At 40.1% G+C, this 18163-nt stretch overlaps 1 protein-coding gene across 1 annotated transcript; it reads left to right on the forward strand.

The window, feature by feature from the left end:
* Positions 1-56: 56 nt before the first annotated feature.
* On the forward strand, positions 57-16328 carry LOC144656215 (T-complex protein 1 subunit theta-like). The gene is made up of 18 exons (XM_078516458.1): positions 57-143; positions 1526-1616; positions 1823-1902; positions 2628-2684; positions 3079-3153; positions 3763-3832; positions 4191-4273; positions 4454-4499; positions 5253-5314; positions 5715-5852; positions 6976-7047; positions 8027-8133; positions 9756-9822; positions 10828-10915; positions 11686-11873; positions 13545-13709; positions 14169-14288; positions 15592-16328. The coding sequence occupies exons 1-18, from the start codon at positions 87-89 to the stop codon at positions 15655-15657; spliced, it is 1632 nt and encodes a 543-aa protein (XP_078372584.1). The 5' UTR covers positions 57-86; the 3' UTR covers positions 15658-16328.
* The last annotated feature ends 1835 nt before the right edge of the window (positions 16329-18163 follow it).

Here is an 18163-nt window from a genome sequence, read left to right on the forward strand (position 1 = left end):
TCAGCTCCAAGGACGTTGGAGGCTTGGCACTATCATTACCCAGGATCCTTTCGGCACCGTGTATCGAGGGAAGAGAAACTTTCAACATGGCGCTCCCAGTTCCGAAGACGATGTTTCAGCACATGCTTAAAGAAGGAGCAAAGGTATGTTAGGAAGTTCAACATTCAGCAGCAAGATGGTTTCTTGTTGCTGTTAATTGTGCCAAGAGTTGTCGAGGAAAATGATTTTTTGGAAGATTTATGATAACTCAACTGCCGTTGCCGGTAGGCACGTGCGAATCCATTTGTCAAATTCTACCTTGTAAATGATGCTCGAATATTTTTAACTGACAAAAGTTGAAGTACCTCAGCTTTATTAAATAGAGAAGCAAATCGGCGTCAAGATCTTCAAAGACTTGCTATAGACTGAATTTAAATTTGTAAATGTACATGAACAACTTTCATTCAACTTTGATCAGCTTTATGTACAAAAATTTCGTTGTCAACGGTGGAAATAGCCTTAACTCCGTACTCTTCTTTTCTTATTCTCCCTGCGATTAATCCTGGAGAAGGGGAGACTAAAATGGGAGATCAAGATCTACTACTATTTTAAGCTGTAATGTATATATCATACAGTAACACCTATAATCAATGTAAGCTAAGGAGGGGGGTGGCCAGCCATAGGCAGTTGTCAGCAGTTATTTGCCTGAAGTGAGGACTCTTGATCACTTAAGTGGACTTTTTAATGTCTTTTTAATAACATTTAGTGTCTCTTTTGGCCATCCACAAATGCCCTTGGGTGGGAAAATCATAGCCAGGTTCCAATTCCCTACCCATGCCAGGCCTCCCCCCACCCCCCTCGCCAGCTGGCTTAACATTGATTGGTGCATTATGCAAGCATTAATGCCTAGGATTACAACTACCTTATCAGACATTGAAAAAGTGAGGCTTATCTTCTAACATAATAAGTGAATCCCAGTGGGCCCAGGGTCAGTCACTTGTATCCATTCATACTCAGGGATGTCGCTAAGGGTCGGCTGTCGGCTGATTTAACCGGCTGAAATAGAACTTAAATCTGGCTGAAATGTCACTTGAAAACAAAGGCTTGGGTAAGCTTTTAGAGCTGCCAAGGCCAGAAAAGCCAGCTGCGCTTGTTGATGAGCCAGCTTAGTGTTTTCTTTGCTACATCCCTGCATACTCCTGGATAGAGAGAAAATATTGTAAGTGTCTTGTCTTGTCTTGTCGCTGTCCCTACACACCATACAATGACATGTGGTATGGGGTTAACTGCTTAACGGTATGTCAGATCGATGTTAAATTGTGACTTTGACTGCAGCAAGGGAAATGCCTTTGGTTCAAGTTATCAGGCAGTTTGAGAAATCAAGGGTTGGAAAAATCGGGATCCAACTGTTATGTACAGTAATGATTATTTAACGGTTTGTCTGTTCGATTGTTGACATGTGATATTGAATTCAAAGAGACTAGTCAATCTCTGTATTTCAAGCTTAACTAAGACTGGACTAACAATATTTCTTTGTAATTTTTAGCATTACTCAGGTCTTGATGAAGCTGTTTTTAGAAACATTACAGCTTGCCGACAGCTCACTCAGATAACAAGGTCATCCTTGGGACCTAATGGTAAGTTCCGCATAAAAATGTCATCCATGATTTATCTGCATAAAATGTAAATTATAGACCCAATGCAAATATGGTCGCCATTAATTTTTTTCCCCACGAAGAAACCTTTGTCAACAGAATTAAACTACTTTACCTTAAAGATCAAGTCAAAGTTTTTCCTACTGTTTTTAGTGTTAAAATAATCTTATTCTTATTTTATTTCCCAGGCATGAACAAAATGGTTGTCAATCATTTGGAGAAATTATTTGTGACAAATGATGCTGCTACAATAATCAAAGAATTAGAGGTATTTATAATTTGCGACATGCATGATTTTATGACTAGTTGGGACCTGCTCTACATCCCGGGGAAGTGGAGATCCCATATGAAAGGTTCATGGATGCTCACTGGAAAATTTCAATTTACCCCCGAAGGAAACCAATCTGAGTGAAGCCCAGGGTTTTTACACTTTCATTCTGTTGGTTCATTTCGGGAGTAGTTTGTTTAAGTGGCCTGTTCTTTATGTCTTGCTATTTACATGATCCTGGAGTGAATTCCCGAGAGTAAATTATTTTGGTAAGATTTAATCCCAGTAGGTGCTTTCAAAATTAAGCAATGACCATTTATAGGCACTACACTAGTCTTCATAGAGTTATGCCATCGGTATACAGCTGACTCTTTCAAAACCAACTCATTTGTAAGGTGGGCATGGTTGGCTGGCTGGTCTTGACTAAATTTACACTTGTTTGTTTGTAACTGAACTCTCTTTAAGGCAGACTCTTCTCCAAGGTGTACGGCTTAGCGAGAGTTCACTGAAGAATTTTCGGGTCCAATTTCAGACATTAATTTTTATGATTAGAAAAAAAAAATTGAGCAAGCAAGGAGAGACACTCTTTACACAGGTTAATATATCCTGGCTGAAAATATGGGTATTGATATACTGCTATACCAAAGCCAGGTTTGAGGGCAAGGAGTGGTCAATCACTCAACATGGACTGCAGTCTTACTGCTTTATGGTTCCATTTCCACTAGGTTCAACATCCAGCTGCCAAGATGTTGGTGTTAGCATCACAGATGCAGGAACAGGAGGTATGTGAGTAGACACTTGAAATCCTCCTCCTCTCCCTGCCGGGTGACCCCCTCCCCCTAGCAACTTGAAATGCTAGGATTAAATTGATAAAAATTCCTAGCTGAAAAGTCAGGAGCTTTAGTCTGTTTAATTTATGTGACTTTCACCCTCCAAAAAGCCAAGCTGTATAGTGAAACTGGGCCTTGGGATTAGCTCGTGAATGTGTTGACCTTGTTATCATGGCTGTTGTTAGTCAATTATTTTAGCAGCAGGGTTCTATTCCATTTAGAACAAAGTTGTAGCTTCTTTTTGTTTTTTGGTCCAAGTTCAAAACTTTTTTCTCTGTTGTTGGTTTTGCTTCATTAATCCAGTATGATATATTCTTTAATTCATTTGGCCATGTTTTTCCTTTAGGTTGGAGATGGGACAAATTTTGTTTTAGTCTTTTCTGGTGCACTTCTTGATGCCGCAGAAGAGCTTCTAAGAATGGTAATTCTTTTCTCTTGTAGTATAAATTTAACATCAAATTAAACTACTATTACTTTTATATCCTGCTGTGTCTATTTTGATATAATGTACAGTCAGTTAAATACAGAGCTAAAAAAACTTAAATTTCAGCTTGCCCGTCAGGGAGGCAGCTCTCAAATTTTGCTTGTCAACTTGCCTGGCAAGGAAATCTACTCAGGGGTTTCAATAACATTTGGTATAAGCGGCTACTAAGGGGCCGCAAGACCCCTTTCCCTAGGGGGGTCTGGGGGCATGCCCCCCAGGAAAATTTGAAATCTAGAAGCTCGGAAATGCGATTTCCAGCGTTCTTGGCATCAAAAAGCGTGCTGCTGATGGGTTCTTTTATTGTCCACAAAACAGGATTTTTTGACAAACTATTTATTTTGTGATTTGTCATTTTTATTTTCATTAATGAAATCCAAACAGACGGCGGTAAGAGGTCCTACAGGCGGCGGTAGATCGCCGGTAACCGGCTTTTATTGTCTACTTGTCCTGGACAAACAGATGGCGATTTTTTTCGAGCACTGGTTTAGTATTATCAGTTGTGTTTTTATAACCTTGACGCTGATGAAGAATTTTGTTCTTTTTCAGGGTGTCTCTCCTCCTGAAGTGATTGAAGGATATGAAAAAGCGTGCAAGAAGGCATTAGAAATTCTACCAGGTAACTCAGTAGTTAAGTAGAACAGCGAATGTTTCCTTAACCAATCTGACAATGTCTTCTTGAAAAACTATTAACCAAAGGTTAGGGCACTGGACTCCAGATTAAGTTTTCTGGATTTAAGCTCTGGCTGGGGTAATTGTGTCGTGTTTTTGGTCAAGGCACTTTGTTCTCACAGTTCCTCTCTCCGCCCAGGTGTATAAATAGGTATGGGCAAATCAAATGCCAGGGTGGGGCCGGGTGAGTAGAATACTTCTTATTGCTTTATGCTACAGAAAGTGAAGTTAAGCACCAGTCAAATGGGCCACTAGCTAGAACACAGATTTATCTTTGAGGTAACCAATTTCTATTCTCCCTCCAGATTTGTGCTGCTCAGGTGTAACTGACCTTAGAGATAAAGAAGAAGTTGCAAAAGCTCTAAAAACCGCTGTAGCCAGTAAACAGGTATGTCTTGCTCAGACATGCTGAGAGATCTCTTACTCTGAAACAAAAATGACTGGGCTAGAAATCTGCTAGTTAACTCATTTTTCTGAAACTGGTATGCAGCACAATTACTATCCTACTGAGTTAGATAAAAGGTCAATCCCTGCATTTCATTTCTTCTTCTTATATTTTACCTTTCAGTATGGAAATGAAGATTTCCTGTCAGAGCTTATAACAAAAGCATGTGGTAAGTGCTTGTGGCATCATTGTGGATTATTATAATTATTATTTTAATGATACTCTGTAAATAAAGAAATGGCATTGCTTAATGTAGTGCTTTGACTATGGACTGTACCTGGCTTTGATGTAGCACTGCATATTAAGTCATTGGCATCCTCGTCTCGGAGAGGCGATGGTCAGCACATCAGTGTCGACAGGCCCTTGAGTGACTCAAAAGCCTGATTCTTGAGTGGCAGTCTTTGTTGCAGCTGGTACAGAAGTAGTTGGTGGCCTCTCAAACTGATACTTGTTGTTCCTTTCTTGCCGCCCGCTTGATTATCGCCTCAATCCTGGCCTTCGTCTCGGCCCTGAGTGTCCCCTCCTTTACACCCTGACTCCAAGCGTCATGGTCTTGTGCGAGGACATCCCAGGTATTGGGATTGATTTCAGCGAGTGGCAGGTCACGCTTGCAAACATGCTTAAAGTGAATGAGTGGTCGGCCCTCGCATCCAGATATGTCCAGGATTGAACGCTAATGAGATGCACGTTCCTCGTGACAGGCATCACAAAGTGTCCTTATTAATAAAAATTCACCAAAACACACCAAATTTTGTCAAATATGAAGTAATATGGAAATGTCAAATAACACAGTCAAACATGAAGTACTCATTAAACAATACCTGCGTTCAATCCTGGACATAAGTGCTCACATCGGGCGCCCTCCTACAATTGCCCTATTAAGTAGAGCATGCAATATAACCTGTTTTCTGTTTTTATTCAGTCTCAATACTCCCAGAGAAATCTCCGTTTAATGTGGACAATGTGAGAGTAGCAAAAATTTTGGTGAGTTTTAAATAGTTAGACTTCCTTAATGTAGGGAAACAAGTCAGTGCATCATTTTCAGTCAAGATTCCAGTGTTGAAACCTTCAGGACAATGAGTGGTCTGTAGTAAGACACTCAATGATTGATACATTCAAGTATTTCATGGGGTTTTTCAAGTGAAACATTAAGAACGAAGATACAGTATCCCTTCTGTAGGTATGTGAAAGGGTATCATTTTCCTTTTGAAGGTAAACAAAAGGGTTTCCTTTTCTATTGAAAATGGTATATGAAAGCGTAAGGGTTTAGAACTCGGGGCAGAGCTTCTCTGTATAAAATTTTTTCAAGTACCCACCCCTGGCAGTCAATTATTGCTTCATGCACTTTTTAAATGTGATTTCTCTTTACTTCCTTGTCTGTTAGGGCTCTGGTATCCACAGCTCAGATGTGTTTCCAGGAATGGTGTTCAAACGAGAGGTTGAGGGCGATGTCAAAGCACTGAGAGATGCTAAGATTGTAGCATTTTCGTGTCCACTGGATTCAATGGCCACAGAAACCAAGGTCAGTTGAATTAAAACAGCTGGGCAGTGTTCCAGTTACGCTGTAAAGACAGGTTGTCAATGAGAAACTGTTAACGGTCGGTAGATATTGGGGGGGGGGGGGGGGTCACCAAGTAAATAAATGAGCATGTTTTTCTGTTTGTCCAGTTAGTCACTACCATTTGGCAGACTGTTAACAGCTCTTCTTTATTCTCGACACCAAAAGGTTGGCAAGTGGGTGGGTGGTGGGTGAAAGAGGAAAACATTTTTCTTCCTTCCTGCCCCCTACCGCCTTGTGCTCTCTTCCAGTTCTTCTGTGGTTCTTTGTGGGTTAATGATCTGAGCAAATAGAAAGCTGTAAGCAGTGTAATCTTATTGGTTTTGTGACCTTAGATGTGCCACAGGGTGAGATCAGTCAACATTCCAGATTAAAATTTATTCTCTTTTACAAGAATTTGATTTTAGATTAAAACTTTCTTTCCATCATGATCAGATCCTTGATTAAAAAGTGTATTATGATTCATGTTGACTTCAGTACAGTCAACTCTCTCTTAACGGACACCTCCATAAGACGGACACCTGGTGATGGTCCCTGCCGTTTTTCAGTCATTTTACTGTAAAAAAAACTCTCTGTAAGACGGACACCTCTCTAAGACGGACAACGGACACTTTGAAACCACCGACGGACATGCACAAAAAGTTATATTTTTGTGAATAATACTTCAAAACATGATATCGACATATAGCACAGTAAGTCAGCGCCTTTAGAATACCAAACTTACCAAAAACACTCCGCTATAACGTATTAATTCTCTGTGTATGGGCACCAAAGAGGTAGTTTTATACTTACAGTATTACCGTTTGCAATGAGCAAATAAGCCAAATTCTGATATTATTTTTGTTCCACTTTTTCGGTTTTGCTAAAGTAAGTGACTTAAAACAGATGTGTATTCGTTTTGCATAGCTGTTTAGCTTTATCATCTCAAAATTTCTGGTGTCAGGTTACCTCGACTCTCTATAAGGCAGACACCTCTCTAAGACGGACAGTTGGGGCCGGTCCCGACGGTGTCCGGGTTGACTGTATTCACTTGAAGCAACACAAATGTGCTAAATGTATTTGTGATGGTTTTTCATTGTTTCATCAGGGCACAGTTCTAATCAGAAATGCTAAGGAGTTGAAGAACTTCAGTAGAGGAGAGGAAGAACAGCTAGAAAAGGTCAGTGCTTGGTAGAGTGGAAGACTTGTTGAGCTCCTGAGATTACCATTAAATTTCTCATTAACATTTTCCATACATCTTCTGTAGTTCATAGTCAGGTCTTTATTTTAATTCCCTGCATTAAAGGAATGTTTACCAGTGTCAGTTATTAAGTTCTCTGAAGTTCGTTTTTTGCCTAACAGAACATGTTGTTAGGTAAAGTCTGCATTCAAGCCTAGTAGCCCATCAGACTGATACTTATCTCCAGTCTTAATAATAGTCTTAATAACATGAAAACAACTACGACTAGTTTCTCTACTCCCCCCTAGATGGAATGCTAGTCTGTAACAAGGTTACCCCCCAGCATTTACCTTACTATAGGAAATTAACGCTTGTGTTAATTAAGGTATTTGAAATTAATGTGTGTTAAATAAACGCGAATTGAAGAAAAAATTACTTCCCAATAAAGGAAATTAATGCGAAAGAGGGGGTAACATTTCAAAATGAAGGAAATTAACGCGGCAAACACAAATAGGAAAAAAGAACTTGTTGAGACAACAGGAACAAGTTTACTTCAACACAAAGGAATCTGACCGCTTGGAGCGTTCTTCACAGATTAGTGATCCTGTAGATTTCCACCCTGATGAAATTATGCCTTTTCCTAAGAGTCAAGACGTCTGGACTCTATCCAGAAATTGGGGCCAAAATAATGGAAATTAAGGTCATGGAAATTAACGCTCCACCCAATTAACGGCGCGGAAATTAACGTTAACAAAAATTAACGCAACTTAATTTCATGAAGCGTTAATTTCCTATAATAAGGTAATTTGCTACTACCCATTTATAATCCTGGGTGCAGAAAGGCACAGTGTAAAGGGCCTTGTCCCTGAACCCAGCACAATGACTCTCACCAGTACTCGGACCCCTGATTGTTCAATAGAGAGTGCCACTGCAACTCCCATTACAACTTGCTGAACCCCGATATTTCTTTTGTTTTCAGCAAATCAAGTCTATTGTTGACACAGGTGTTAATTGCATTGTAACTGGTGGAAAGGTGGCCGAGATGGCTCTTCATTTTTGTAACAAGTTTAAAATTCTTGTAGTCAGGTTAGTTTATCCTATTACATAGATTTTAGTATGTAGATTTTTCTTAGTCCCTCTTTTTCGAATTGTTTTCAATACCCGATTCCCTCTATAGCATGCACCTGCAGGGAATCACGGTAGTTGTATTCATCAAACCACGCGCAAGACTCAGCAAAGTGCATCGTTGCTGAGTCTTGCGCGTGGTTTGATGAATACAACTACCGTGATTCCCTGCAGTTGCGCGCTATAGAGGGAATGGGGTATTGGATAATAATTCATCTTTTATCTGCCAAAACTTTCATGCATAGGCCCATTTTGAAACTTATTTTTTATTATTTATTCATTTATTTACCAACAACTTGGGTTACAGACAGACTTTTGATACTGCAAAAACCAAGGAAGGCAGTGTTTCATCACATTTCCAAACATAGGAAAAACTGAAAACACAATGCACAGCAGAGTATTTTTAGCCAAACTCGAATTGTATAAAACACTGTCTTGAGTGTTTGAAACATCTTCTAAAGCACAAAGTGATATATATTTTTAACAATGTGTGGTTCCAGAAAATATCCATACCCCCACCATGGAGGGAATTTCACGTAAGACCCCCCACCTCTCTGGAATTTCCGTTTTTGTTAAGAAAAATAACCCCCCCCCCACCCCTCCGGAATTTCCAAAAGTATATTGCGTACCCCCCAGCCCCTCTGGAAAAATATAAATTGTACAATGCTCTAAATGTTAGGCCACCTCTCTTGTAAACAGTTATAGTGTGTAACTGATCGATCGGAAGATATGTTAAAACGATACATACGTGTACTGTTGAAGACAAAATACAGAAATTTCCTCAAAAGCAAACAGACAAAATATCTGGTAGTCACTTGCCAAATTACCTTGTTGTATAACCTTCCATCCCTTTTCATTCCAATCGCTTTAGAAAACCGCTAAATGTATCGATCAGAACACGGATTTGAAAAGTGTTGATATAAACCAGTGTATAAACATTCACCGTAGACGTGATCGGAAAATCGCTAATGCTCGCTGAGAAAGCAAAATTTAACAGGAAAATTACAAACAAATAGCCAGAAATAACAAGAACAAGTTAATCTCGAGTTTCTGACATCATTACACTATTTTCATCGCTAATAAACGTGAAACTTTTCACAAACAAGGACGATTTTCCTTCCATCGAACGTGAAACAAGCAATACTTGACACCAGTGCATTTCGGTCAAACCACGTGACAAGTTTCGGGGGACTGGTAACAAGTAATGGCGGCCGCATCCACGAACGAACATGGAGGATTTCAGTGAAATTATTTGCTTTCAGTGTGCTTTCAGGAGAAAGAAAACCCGTTTTAAATGTAAAGCGATTGTGAATCAAGAACCCAGGGTGCTATTTTTGCTATGTAAAACATTTGTAGAGTAGGTAAGAAACGATTTTTGAGACTAGTTTGCACTGCATCAAACTTGACTATCTGGAAACGTAATTTCACTGGCAACCCCCCTCCTCTTCGGAATTTCCTGGGCGCTTGACCCCCCCACCCCTCTGGAATTTCCAATTCCCTCCGTGGTGGGGGTATGGATATTTTTTGGAACCACACAATACTCTGAATTCTGAAGTGATAATAGCAGCAATACTTGTTTGTAGGTTGAACTCAAAGTTTGACTTGAGAAGACTATGCCGATCAGTGGGTGCAATAATTCTTCCAAAATTTGTGAGTTTCTTTCTTTGTTCTTTTAACTACAGTTTAATGCTGATAACTTGAACACTCAATAACTTGAACCTCCTGCTAACTCGAACTTTGTTGATTCCCCTCCCAGTCATTATCTTACTAATATTATTTTAACCTCAACTCAAACCCTCGGCACCTCAAAACGTTTTTGGATCATCATGGATGGCCACTTAAATTTGTGAATTCCAAGGGTCAGCCTGGGCACCCAATGGATCATGTCAGTGAATATCAGTTTGGAAGGCCTGTTATCCACTCAGATTTGCTTTAGTAAAATTTCAATTTCATCCAGAGGTATGGCTATTTATGGAACTACACAATGAGGAGATTTTGTTCCCAAAATGTGTTTGCCTCTTTAATGGTAAAGTCTGTCTCCGAGCCATGAGGCCCATACAGCCGGAGCTTATCCCGGTTTCCGTAGCATTAAGCGACTAGGAGTATTGCTACTCCCCCCTGGATGGGATGCTAGTCCATCGCAGGGTTACCCCCCAGCAGTAAATTCGCCGGTACCCATTTATACACCTGGGTGGAGAGAGGCACTGTGAGAGTAAAGTGTCTTGCCCAAGAACACAACGCAGCGCCCCGGCCAGGCCTCGAACCCGGGCCGTTCGACTCGGAGTCGAGCGCGCTAACCATTAGGCCACCGCGCCTCCCACCGTTGCCTCTTTAATATTCAGCCAAAAATCCGAAAAGATTTAATTATGTGCATTTGTTTACACAAATGTCCCTTTCAAAGGCCCAAACCACACGTGAAAACAGTACAGCAACATTCCAAGACTTTTGACTTAATTTCTTCGTTGGGTGCTTCTGAAGGGTGGTCGCGGTCGGGTAAGGGAGCATTTAATTACAGAGTCTTACAGAAAATAAGAATGGGATTTTGTGAGGGGGGCCACTGAGGGGACCTAGGCACTTGTAAGAGGTTAAATTGTTATTTCATTGTAATGTAAAAGTGTAATATTGTAATTTAATTATAATGTAATTTTTCCCCAGACTACCCCTACTTCAGAGGAGATTGGTCACTGTGATGAAATCAAGGTGTCTGAGATTGGAGGCACCTCAGTCACAATTTTCAAACAAGGTACTGTGAGGTGACATGCTGTTGTGTTATGAAAGTAAATAGAAGTTCCCAGTGCTAGCTTTTCTCATAACAAAACCTAGTGAGTCAAAACAAGCAGAAGAAAATGTCGGGTCAAGTACAGAAAGTTTCTTTTTGCATTTTTAGGCTTAGTAATGTATTTGTTTTTCCCGTTTGTTTCTCAAATAATAACAAATTCATTAGCCTGTTTATAAGGTAGCAAAACCCTTCAGCATGCTGTAACCAATCACAGCAGACATGCTGTGACTTGGCTCGTTTTCCTGCCTTGACTGCATGTTTTTGTCTAAAGGTCTCGGAGCGATTTTCACTTGAGTGTCTATTAAAAAAGTTATTCATGTTTGCTTTGGTTTTGCTTTTATACCCTAAGTGATTGGTTAACACTGAAACTTGTGCCACGTTATTAACCAATCAAACGTAAGACCAAAACCCATCTTACAGACATTCGCACTCGCTTGCACACGTTTTCCCGCGCTTTGTGCCGGCTACACATATTTGCTTCTAGTTTTGATTGGTTCAATAGATTCTCTGTGTCTTTTGTAATTGGCCAGAGTGATTACTTTGGTTTTGGTTTACGACACTCAATTGAAAACCGCTCTAGTCAGAAGGGGTGTTTGCTTAACTTTAGTTTCGGTTTTGTATTGTTTGGGAAACTCGCTTTAAAAAGGATTCCAGGCCTGAGATGGTACGTTTTCAGCACAACTCTTTCTGAAATGTGCCTCATCTTGAACTTTTTTTTTCTATCCTCTTTTCAGAGCGAGAGGAAACAGCGGTATCCACTATAGTGGTACGAGGCTCAACTGAGAACATTATGGATGACGTGGAGCGCGCTGTTGATGATGGCGTGAACACATTCAAAGCTCTAACGCGTGATGATCGCTTTGTACCAGGAGCCGGCGCCACTGAAATTGAACTCGCTAAACAGCTATCAAGCTTTGGCGAGGTATGTTGACAACAACAGAGAATGAAGTAGAAAAGCAAAAACTCTATAATTCCCGAGTATGATCAGCATCTGTTTTCTCCCCTTCAATATATATACACTGTCTGGCAGGCAGGTGATGAGAATTCAGAGAATCACCAACGAGGAGATATTGTCTTGATGTACAGTAAAAACCCGCGTACAAGAACCTAACATTTAAGAACCTGTTAGGCTAAAATTTCATTTTTAAGCACCCTTCACATAAGAACCATTTTAGGCTAAAATTCTAAAACAGGTTCTTATTTTCAAAAAAGAAGAAATAATCTTCTCAAAAATATAGAATTAAAAAATCTTCTCAAAAATATATTTATAACACAGTCTGTACACATTATAGTTACAGCATAGTTGCAAGATTTATTGGGAATTATAGTGAAGGTTACAGTATAGTTTTGATTTTAACAGAATCAGATTAAAATAGTATAGTATTTTGCTTACCGAAGCCTCCAAGAATACTGTTATTGGACATTAAAGAGCAGATCATTTAAGAATTCTACTTTATTTCTTGAACAAAAAGTTAAGAACCTAATTAAGAACCTAGTAAGCCTAATTTTACACTAAATACCATTTATATAAGAACCTGTTTAGGCTATCTTGAAAAAACCTAGGTTCTTATACGCGGGTTTTTACTGTACCACAAATTCCCAAAACAGTATTCAGTACTTTCCAGCTCTCATTCTTTGATGGGTCAGTGCTGCAAACCGTTATCAGTTACCACTACAAAAATAGTATTAAACCAATGCCCAATCATTGCTGAAGAAGTTGGAGTTATTTTCATGACGTCACTGGTTACCATAGCAATGGTCTAACCTGTTAAAACACCCTTTATTTTCTCCTTTAGTGCTTATAACTCAAAAACAAGTCCGGTGACCCCCATTTTGTTATTATTGAAAAATGATCAGCATGTTGAGATACAACTTTTTGCAAAGTTTAAATAAAATTCTCTGGAGCGGCTTCAGAGCCACCTTAAATTTTCGTCCATCCGTAACTTCTTTTGTATTTGCTGTGTAAGGTAGTGAAATTGAAATGTTTCTTCGCTGTTTTGAAAAGTTATTTTTATACTTCACTCAATTTGGTGGCCATTTTCGTATGTTTTAATTTAGCTAAAATCCATGAATCGACCATATCCACGGCGTTGCCGTCATGGTTGATTAAACAACCTAACTGAAGAGAAAATGAACAAAAACCAAAATATTTTACCCATAACAAGGAACTAAAGCATATTTATTAACTGAAGTTAAAAAAAGCATGACATCCACCCAAGAAATGCCACGATCCTTGAACGAGGAATCTCAAGTTACACCAAGAGACTGTTCCTAGAGTCGTGGCACTCTGCGGTGGATTCCAACGCGGTTAATGAAAGGAAACCCCTTCCGCGCGCTTACACTCCACTGTTAAGAAATTAAAGATTGGATGGCGTATTCAAACATGCCTAGCGCGTGCTAATATTTTTAACGAACTCATTTTCAATACTCTGATGAAGGTGGACAGAGGCCACCGAAAATTTAGTGTTTAAAAAAATCCTAGATCGGATGAATCATTCTACTGAAATTAAGTCTACCGATCGCCACAGACAAAGCATATTTATTGTGTTATGTTTGAAATCCTGTTTAACTGACGTGTAATATTTCTACCCAGACCTGTGCAGGCCTTGATCAGTACGCTATCCAGAAATTTGCCGAAGCTCTGGAAGTCATTCCCAAGACCCTGGCTGAAAATGCCGGCGTCAAAGCCACTGAAGTGATCTCCAAACTGTACGCTGCTCACCAGGCTGGGGACAAGAATGCAGGATTTGACAATGAGGTGTGATTATGACCAAAATGTTACAGAGTTTTGTGTGATATCTATGATTGTTGCGCGCAGGGAGCCACCATATCGGAAACGCGAATTGAATCTCTGTAATTTATGTCATCGTTACAAAGTTTTTCCTTCGGAATACAGTCAACTCTCGGCTTGCGGACACCCCGCTATTGCGGACACCCGCTATAACGGACAAAATCCAGATCCCCGGCGAAAGAGGTTTGACTGGAAACGACTCCCGCTATTACGGACTCTCGCTAAAACGGACACTAAACGACGCCCCGAGCGTGTCCGCTATAACGAGAGTTGACTGTACTTATGATTGTAAGTAGTGTATGTATTTGTGTTGTAAGTAGTGTTTTTAAAAAAAAAAAAACAAATTTCTATTTCGTGGCACTGCCAGCCTTGACACTTCTCTTGTAACATCACTTTGGGTGTTATTTATTGTTGCGTTTTTATCAGGGCGATGGTGCTGCAGTAAAAGATGCAATGAAGGCTGGAATTCTTGACTTGTACCTTGTGAAATACTGGGCTCTCAAGTTCGCTACAGATGCTGCTGTAACAGTACTTAGAGTGGATCAGGTACGAAAACGCTCATGGTGCAATGAAAAGTGTTTTTAAGTAGTGATTTGTTGTGGCGTTTCAGTCATTATGTAAAACAAAATGCACAACAATATCTTTTATCGGAAATTAAGCCTGTTCCAGGCGTTCAGCCGAAGAACAGCGTGAGAAACGGGATTAGGGCGTAAAACGGCAAGTGGAAAAAATGGCGAGGGGTTTGGGGTGAGAGACCCTTCTCCCCCACATCCCTCCCCTATTTATGGCTTCCCGTTATACGCGCCACTCCCCAACTAACCGAACGCCTGGAACAGGCTATTGGCAATTAATTTACGTATTTGCTCAACTGAAATATTTTTCTCGTGGATGGACAGATCATGCTACGTGTCTTTTCCCAGCGTCCAACATATTTAGTCGAGAAATACAGTCGAAGCTCTCGTAAGCGGACACCCTCGGGACGTGAAAAAAGTGTCCGTAACTGGAGCTGGCTGCTTACGAGAATGGTTCTCGTAAGCGGCCACTAGAGGTGTAGGGGATAGATGGCCGCTTCGGGAGCTTGCCCAGCTAACAATAACCGGGCGGACCCGGGCGGAAGTGGATGACGTCAAAACAAACACTAAAATATGGTACTGTTATTACTGTAAAATCATTGTTACGAACGGCAATGTGAAGTTGATTGATAAAAACAAGATACAGAACTTTTTTATAGGATTTTCTTTGGGGTGTCCGCTTACGGGAGCGTAAAAACAAAGAAAAAGTCTAATTCGTAATCTATGAAAGTGTCCGCGGCCGCTTACGGGAATGTCCGCTTACGAGAATGTAAAAATACAGAATTAGTATGGGAGTAAAAACGGGGTTTCAGATAAGGCGGCCGTAAGTAGAGCTGTCCGCTTACGAGAGTGTCCGTTAAGAGAGCTTCGACTGTACTTGTATCCTAGGTTTTCTTAGACTCTAAAATCGTGAAATTTTAAGAACACTAGTTCAAAGAAATATTTTTAATAACTGTCTCAAAATAAAACAAAAGTATTGGTCCGCTTTCCGGCAACGGACGGAAACAACACAGTAAACCAATCAGAGCTCGAAGTACAACTGTGCAACTTGGGACAAGCGCGGGAAAACGCGCGTAATCCAAATCACGATTGGTTTTAACTTTGTTCCTGATTGGTCGAGGAAACGGCAAGTCTATTTTGATTGGTAAGACCGCGTTGCGCGGATGTGTTTTGGCGGGAAAAAAGTTATAGTGCTCAGGAAACACATTCCTTTTGAATGTCAGTCAAAAACTGCTGGAAATGGCTTGCGAGCTTACTGGCGTCTTTTTTCATTTCAGATAATCATGTCAAAACCGGCAGGAGGACCGAAACCAAAGGAAAATCCTAACTGGGACGAAGATTAACCTCCGAATTGTGGATTGAGAACAAGGCTTATTTGTGAAAGAAGAATGATCTAGCCAGCTATCAATTCCTTTGTAGACTATCAACGGCTCCCTATGTTTTCCTGTTCCATTGTCGAGTTCCCCTTGGTCTTTTTTAATTACACGCAAAAAAGTTAGCTTTTCTTCGACTGTGTACGACTGTTTATCGTGAAAATGCCACTTTTGAGTTAAACGGATGCGAGGCCTGATGTAAAAATTTCATATGAAAATGAGTTTGAACTACATGAAAATTAACTTGTATAAAACTCATTTTGCTGTGTTAACTTTTGCACCAAGTCTTTTTTTTTTCGAAACAGAGGCTAATGGTTTCTCAGAAATAGAATCTTCATTGGCGACCGACGTCTGGTGCAAGAAGAATTTTCCTTTGTCATCCCTACCATGGGGAGTTTTGTCTTCAGCTTGCGCGTCACAATATTTAAGATGCCGTCTTGACAATGAACTACAGGGTTAAATAGGGTAGCAAGTAAGTCTCGATTCCAGAGCAAAGTGTCTTGTTGAACTTTAAATTAATCCGTAGACACCTTGTCAGTTATGGACGCGCCATTTACGTGGTCTTGGCCGAAAATGTTGCCGGCCTTGTTACCTACCAGGAAAGCATAGCACGCCAATAAAAAAATACAGTGTGGACTAAAGTTTTGTCTCTGTGCCTTCATTGGGTTACAAAGTAAAGTTGCTGTCATGATGAGCAACTACAGTTTGCTGCGTTGGCTCAACATTCTTTAATTGTAGTTCACTTTGTTCACTTACCAAAATTACTGGATTCTGATTGGACGAGAGAGCGGTACAACTATTGTACCCCGTAGGAGTACCGTCCAATTACTCTTCCCTATAAAGTTGACACGAAGTCTTGGAAAGATTTCCAATGTTGATGCGAAGTCTTAGGGAGATTTGGGAAGTTGATCCTGAATTTTCTGAAGTTGATCCAAATTCTTGGTTTTCATGTTACGTCATAAAATTCTGAAATCAAAATTCACTAGGCCTGCTAAATCTTCGATGTCATTAGGCGAAAGATAAACTAAAAATATATTTTTGCAAATTTCCAGATCGATAGTGTCATTCGTTTTTAAAACAGAGCATTTTGAATATTTGAGTATTCCGTCGTATGTGACATCAAGCTGAGAGCCGTGGCAAAGCTGTTTTGTTTGAAAAAAGGCCTTTCCTTTCCTTTTTGAGCAAATTGAACATTTCAGATATAATAAGTGGTGTTTATGTGAAAGTGTACTAGCTCTTAAGCCAAGGATAGCCGCTGTTGTAAACAGAACTGAGTTCCAGATGGTTTCTCTGACATCACGGCGGCCATATTTGTGTCCCTCGGAAGGACACAGTTATGAAATCTCCATACTAAGCTTTATAAATTTGCGTGGAAAGGTTCGGAAAATAACTCGCGAACGGTACACCGCACAGACCCGAAACTTAGAGAAATTGTTTATCTACTTATCATCTATAATATTTGAAATTCATAGCTTCTGTAGTTGAATGGTTTCGAATTTATTTTTTGATTGCGTGACAGTGAAAACCAGCAATACAAAGTTGACCCGAGTCTTCCAAAGTTTGCCTAAAGACTTACGAAGATTTCCGAAGTTGACCCGAAGTAGTCTAAAGACGAACCAAGGAGCTGTAAAGCTCACCGTTACGAATGGTCACCATTGGTATTTCGGAAATTAAATTAAAAAAAAGCACGACCTCACACAACTCGTGATTAATAGATACTCGTGATATTTTGAACGTACTCAAACTCCACTCGCCCAAAGGCTCGTGCAATAGGCCATTTCCGATATATTAAAATTCTAACTTGGCTCCGAGGCTTGGGCGAATAAAACAAAAGATATCACATCGAGGTTTAGGAATGAATAAATCATTTCTTTTTATTCCCCCAAACCTCGGAGCCAAGTTAGAATGTTAATATATCGGAATTGGCCTATTTCGAGAAATTCTAAAACGTCACCCGTACCCATTAATCACGTGTTGTACTCGGGGCGTCGACGCCCTGCTTTCGTCTGGCCTCGTGGCTCAGTAGGGAGAGCAAAGATTAAAATATATACTGAGGGCGAGGTCAAAATAATTTCTCTTTGCCTTGTATGGTCCCCCATTTCCTTTCTAGGGTACGGTTCACGCTCGGAAGAAAATAAACAGGTTTACTTCATCCCTTAAAATTACTTTATCGCAGCGACATGCAGCAGGAACAAAATCGCAACACGTACTTACACAAGAAAATGTAGCAAGGAGCGCATGTTCCAGCGACACGTTTCACTGTGCCATAACGGAAAGTGTTGCTGTGACATTTTCTTGCTTGTCTACGTGTTGTTGTTGTTGTTTTTTTTTTTGACAATAAAAATAAGCGACAGTAAGACACAACGTTTCGATGTCATCCTGACATCATTTTCAAGTGACAAATAAAATAACGGTTCAACAGTGTTATATATGCGGTTAGAGGTGTGATGTTTCATTAACATATTTGTTTTAAACA

The sequence above is a fragment of the Oculina patagonica genome, chromosome 6, assembly GCF_052425735.1.
Source record: "Oculina patagonica isolate OP01 chromosome 6, crgOcupat, whole genome shotgun sequence".
Classification (NCBI taxonomy): domain Eukaryota; kingdom Metazoa; phylum Cnidaria; class Anthozoa; order Scleractinia; family Oculinidae; genus Oculina; species Oculina patagonica.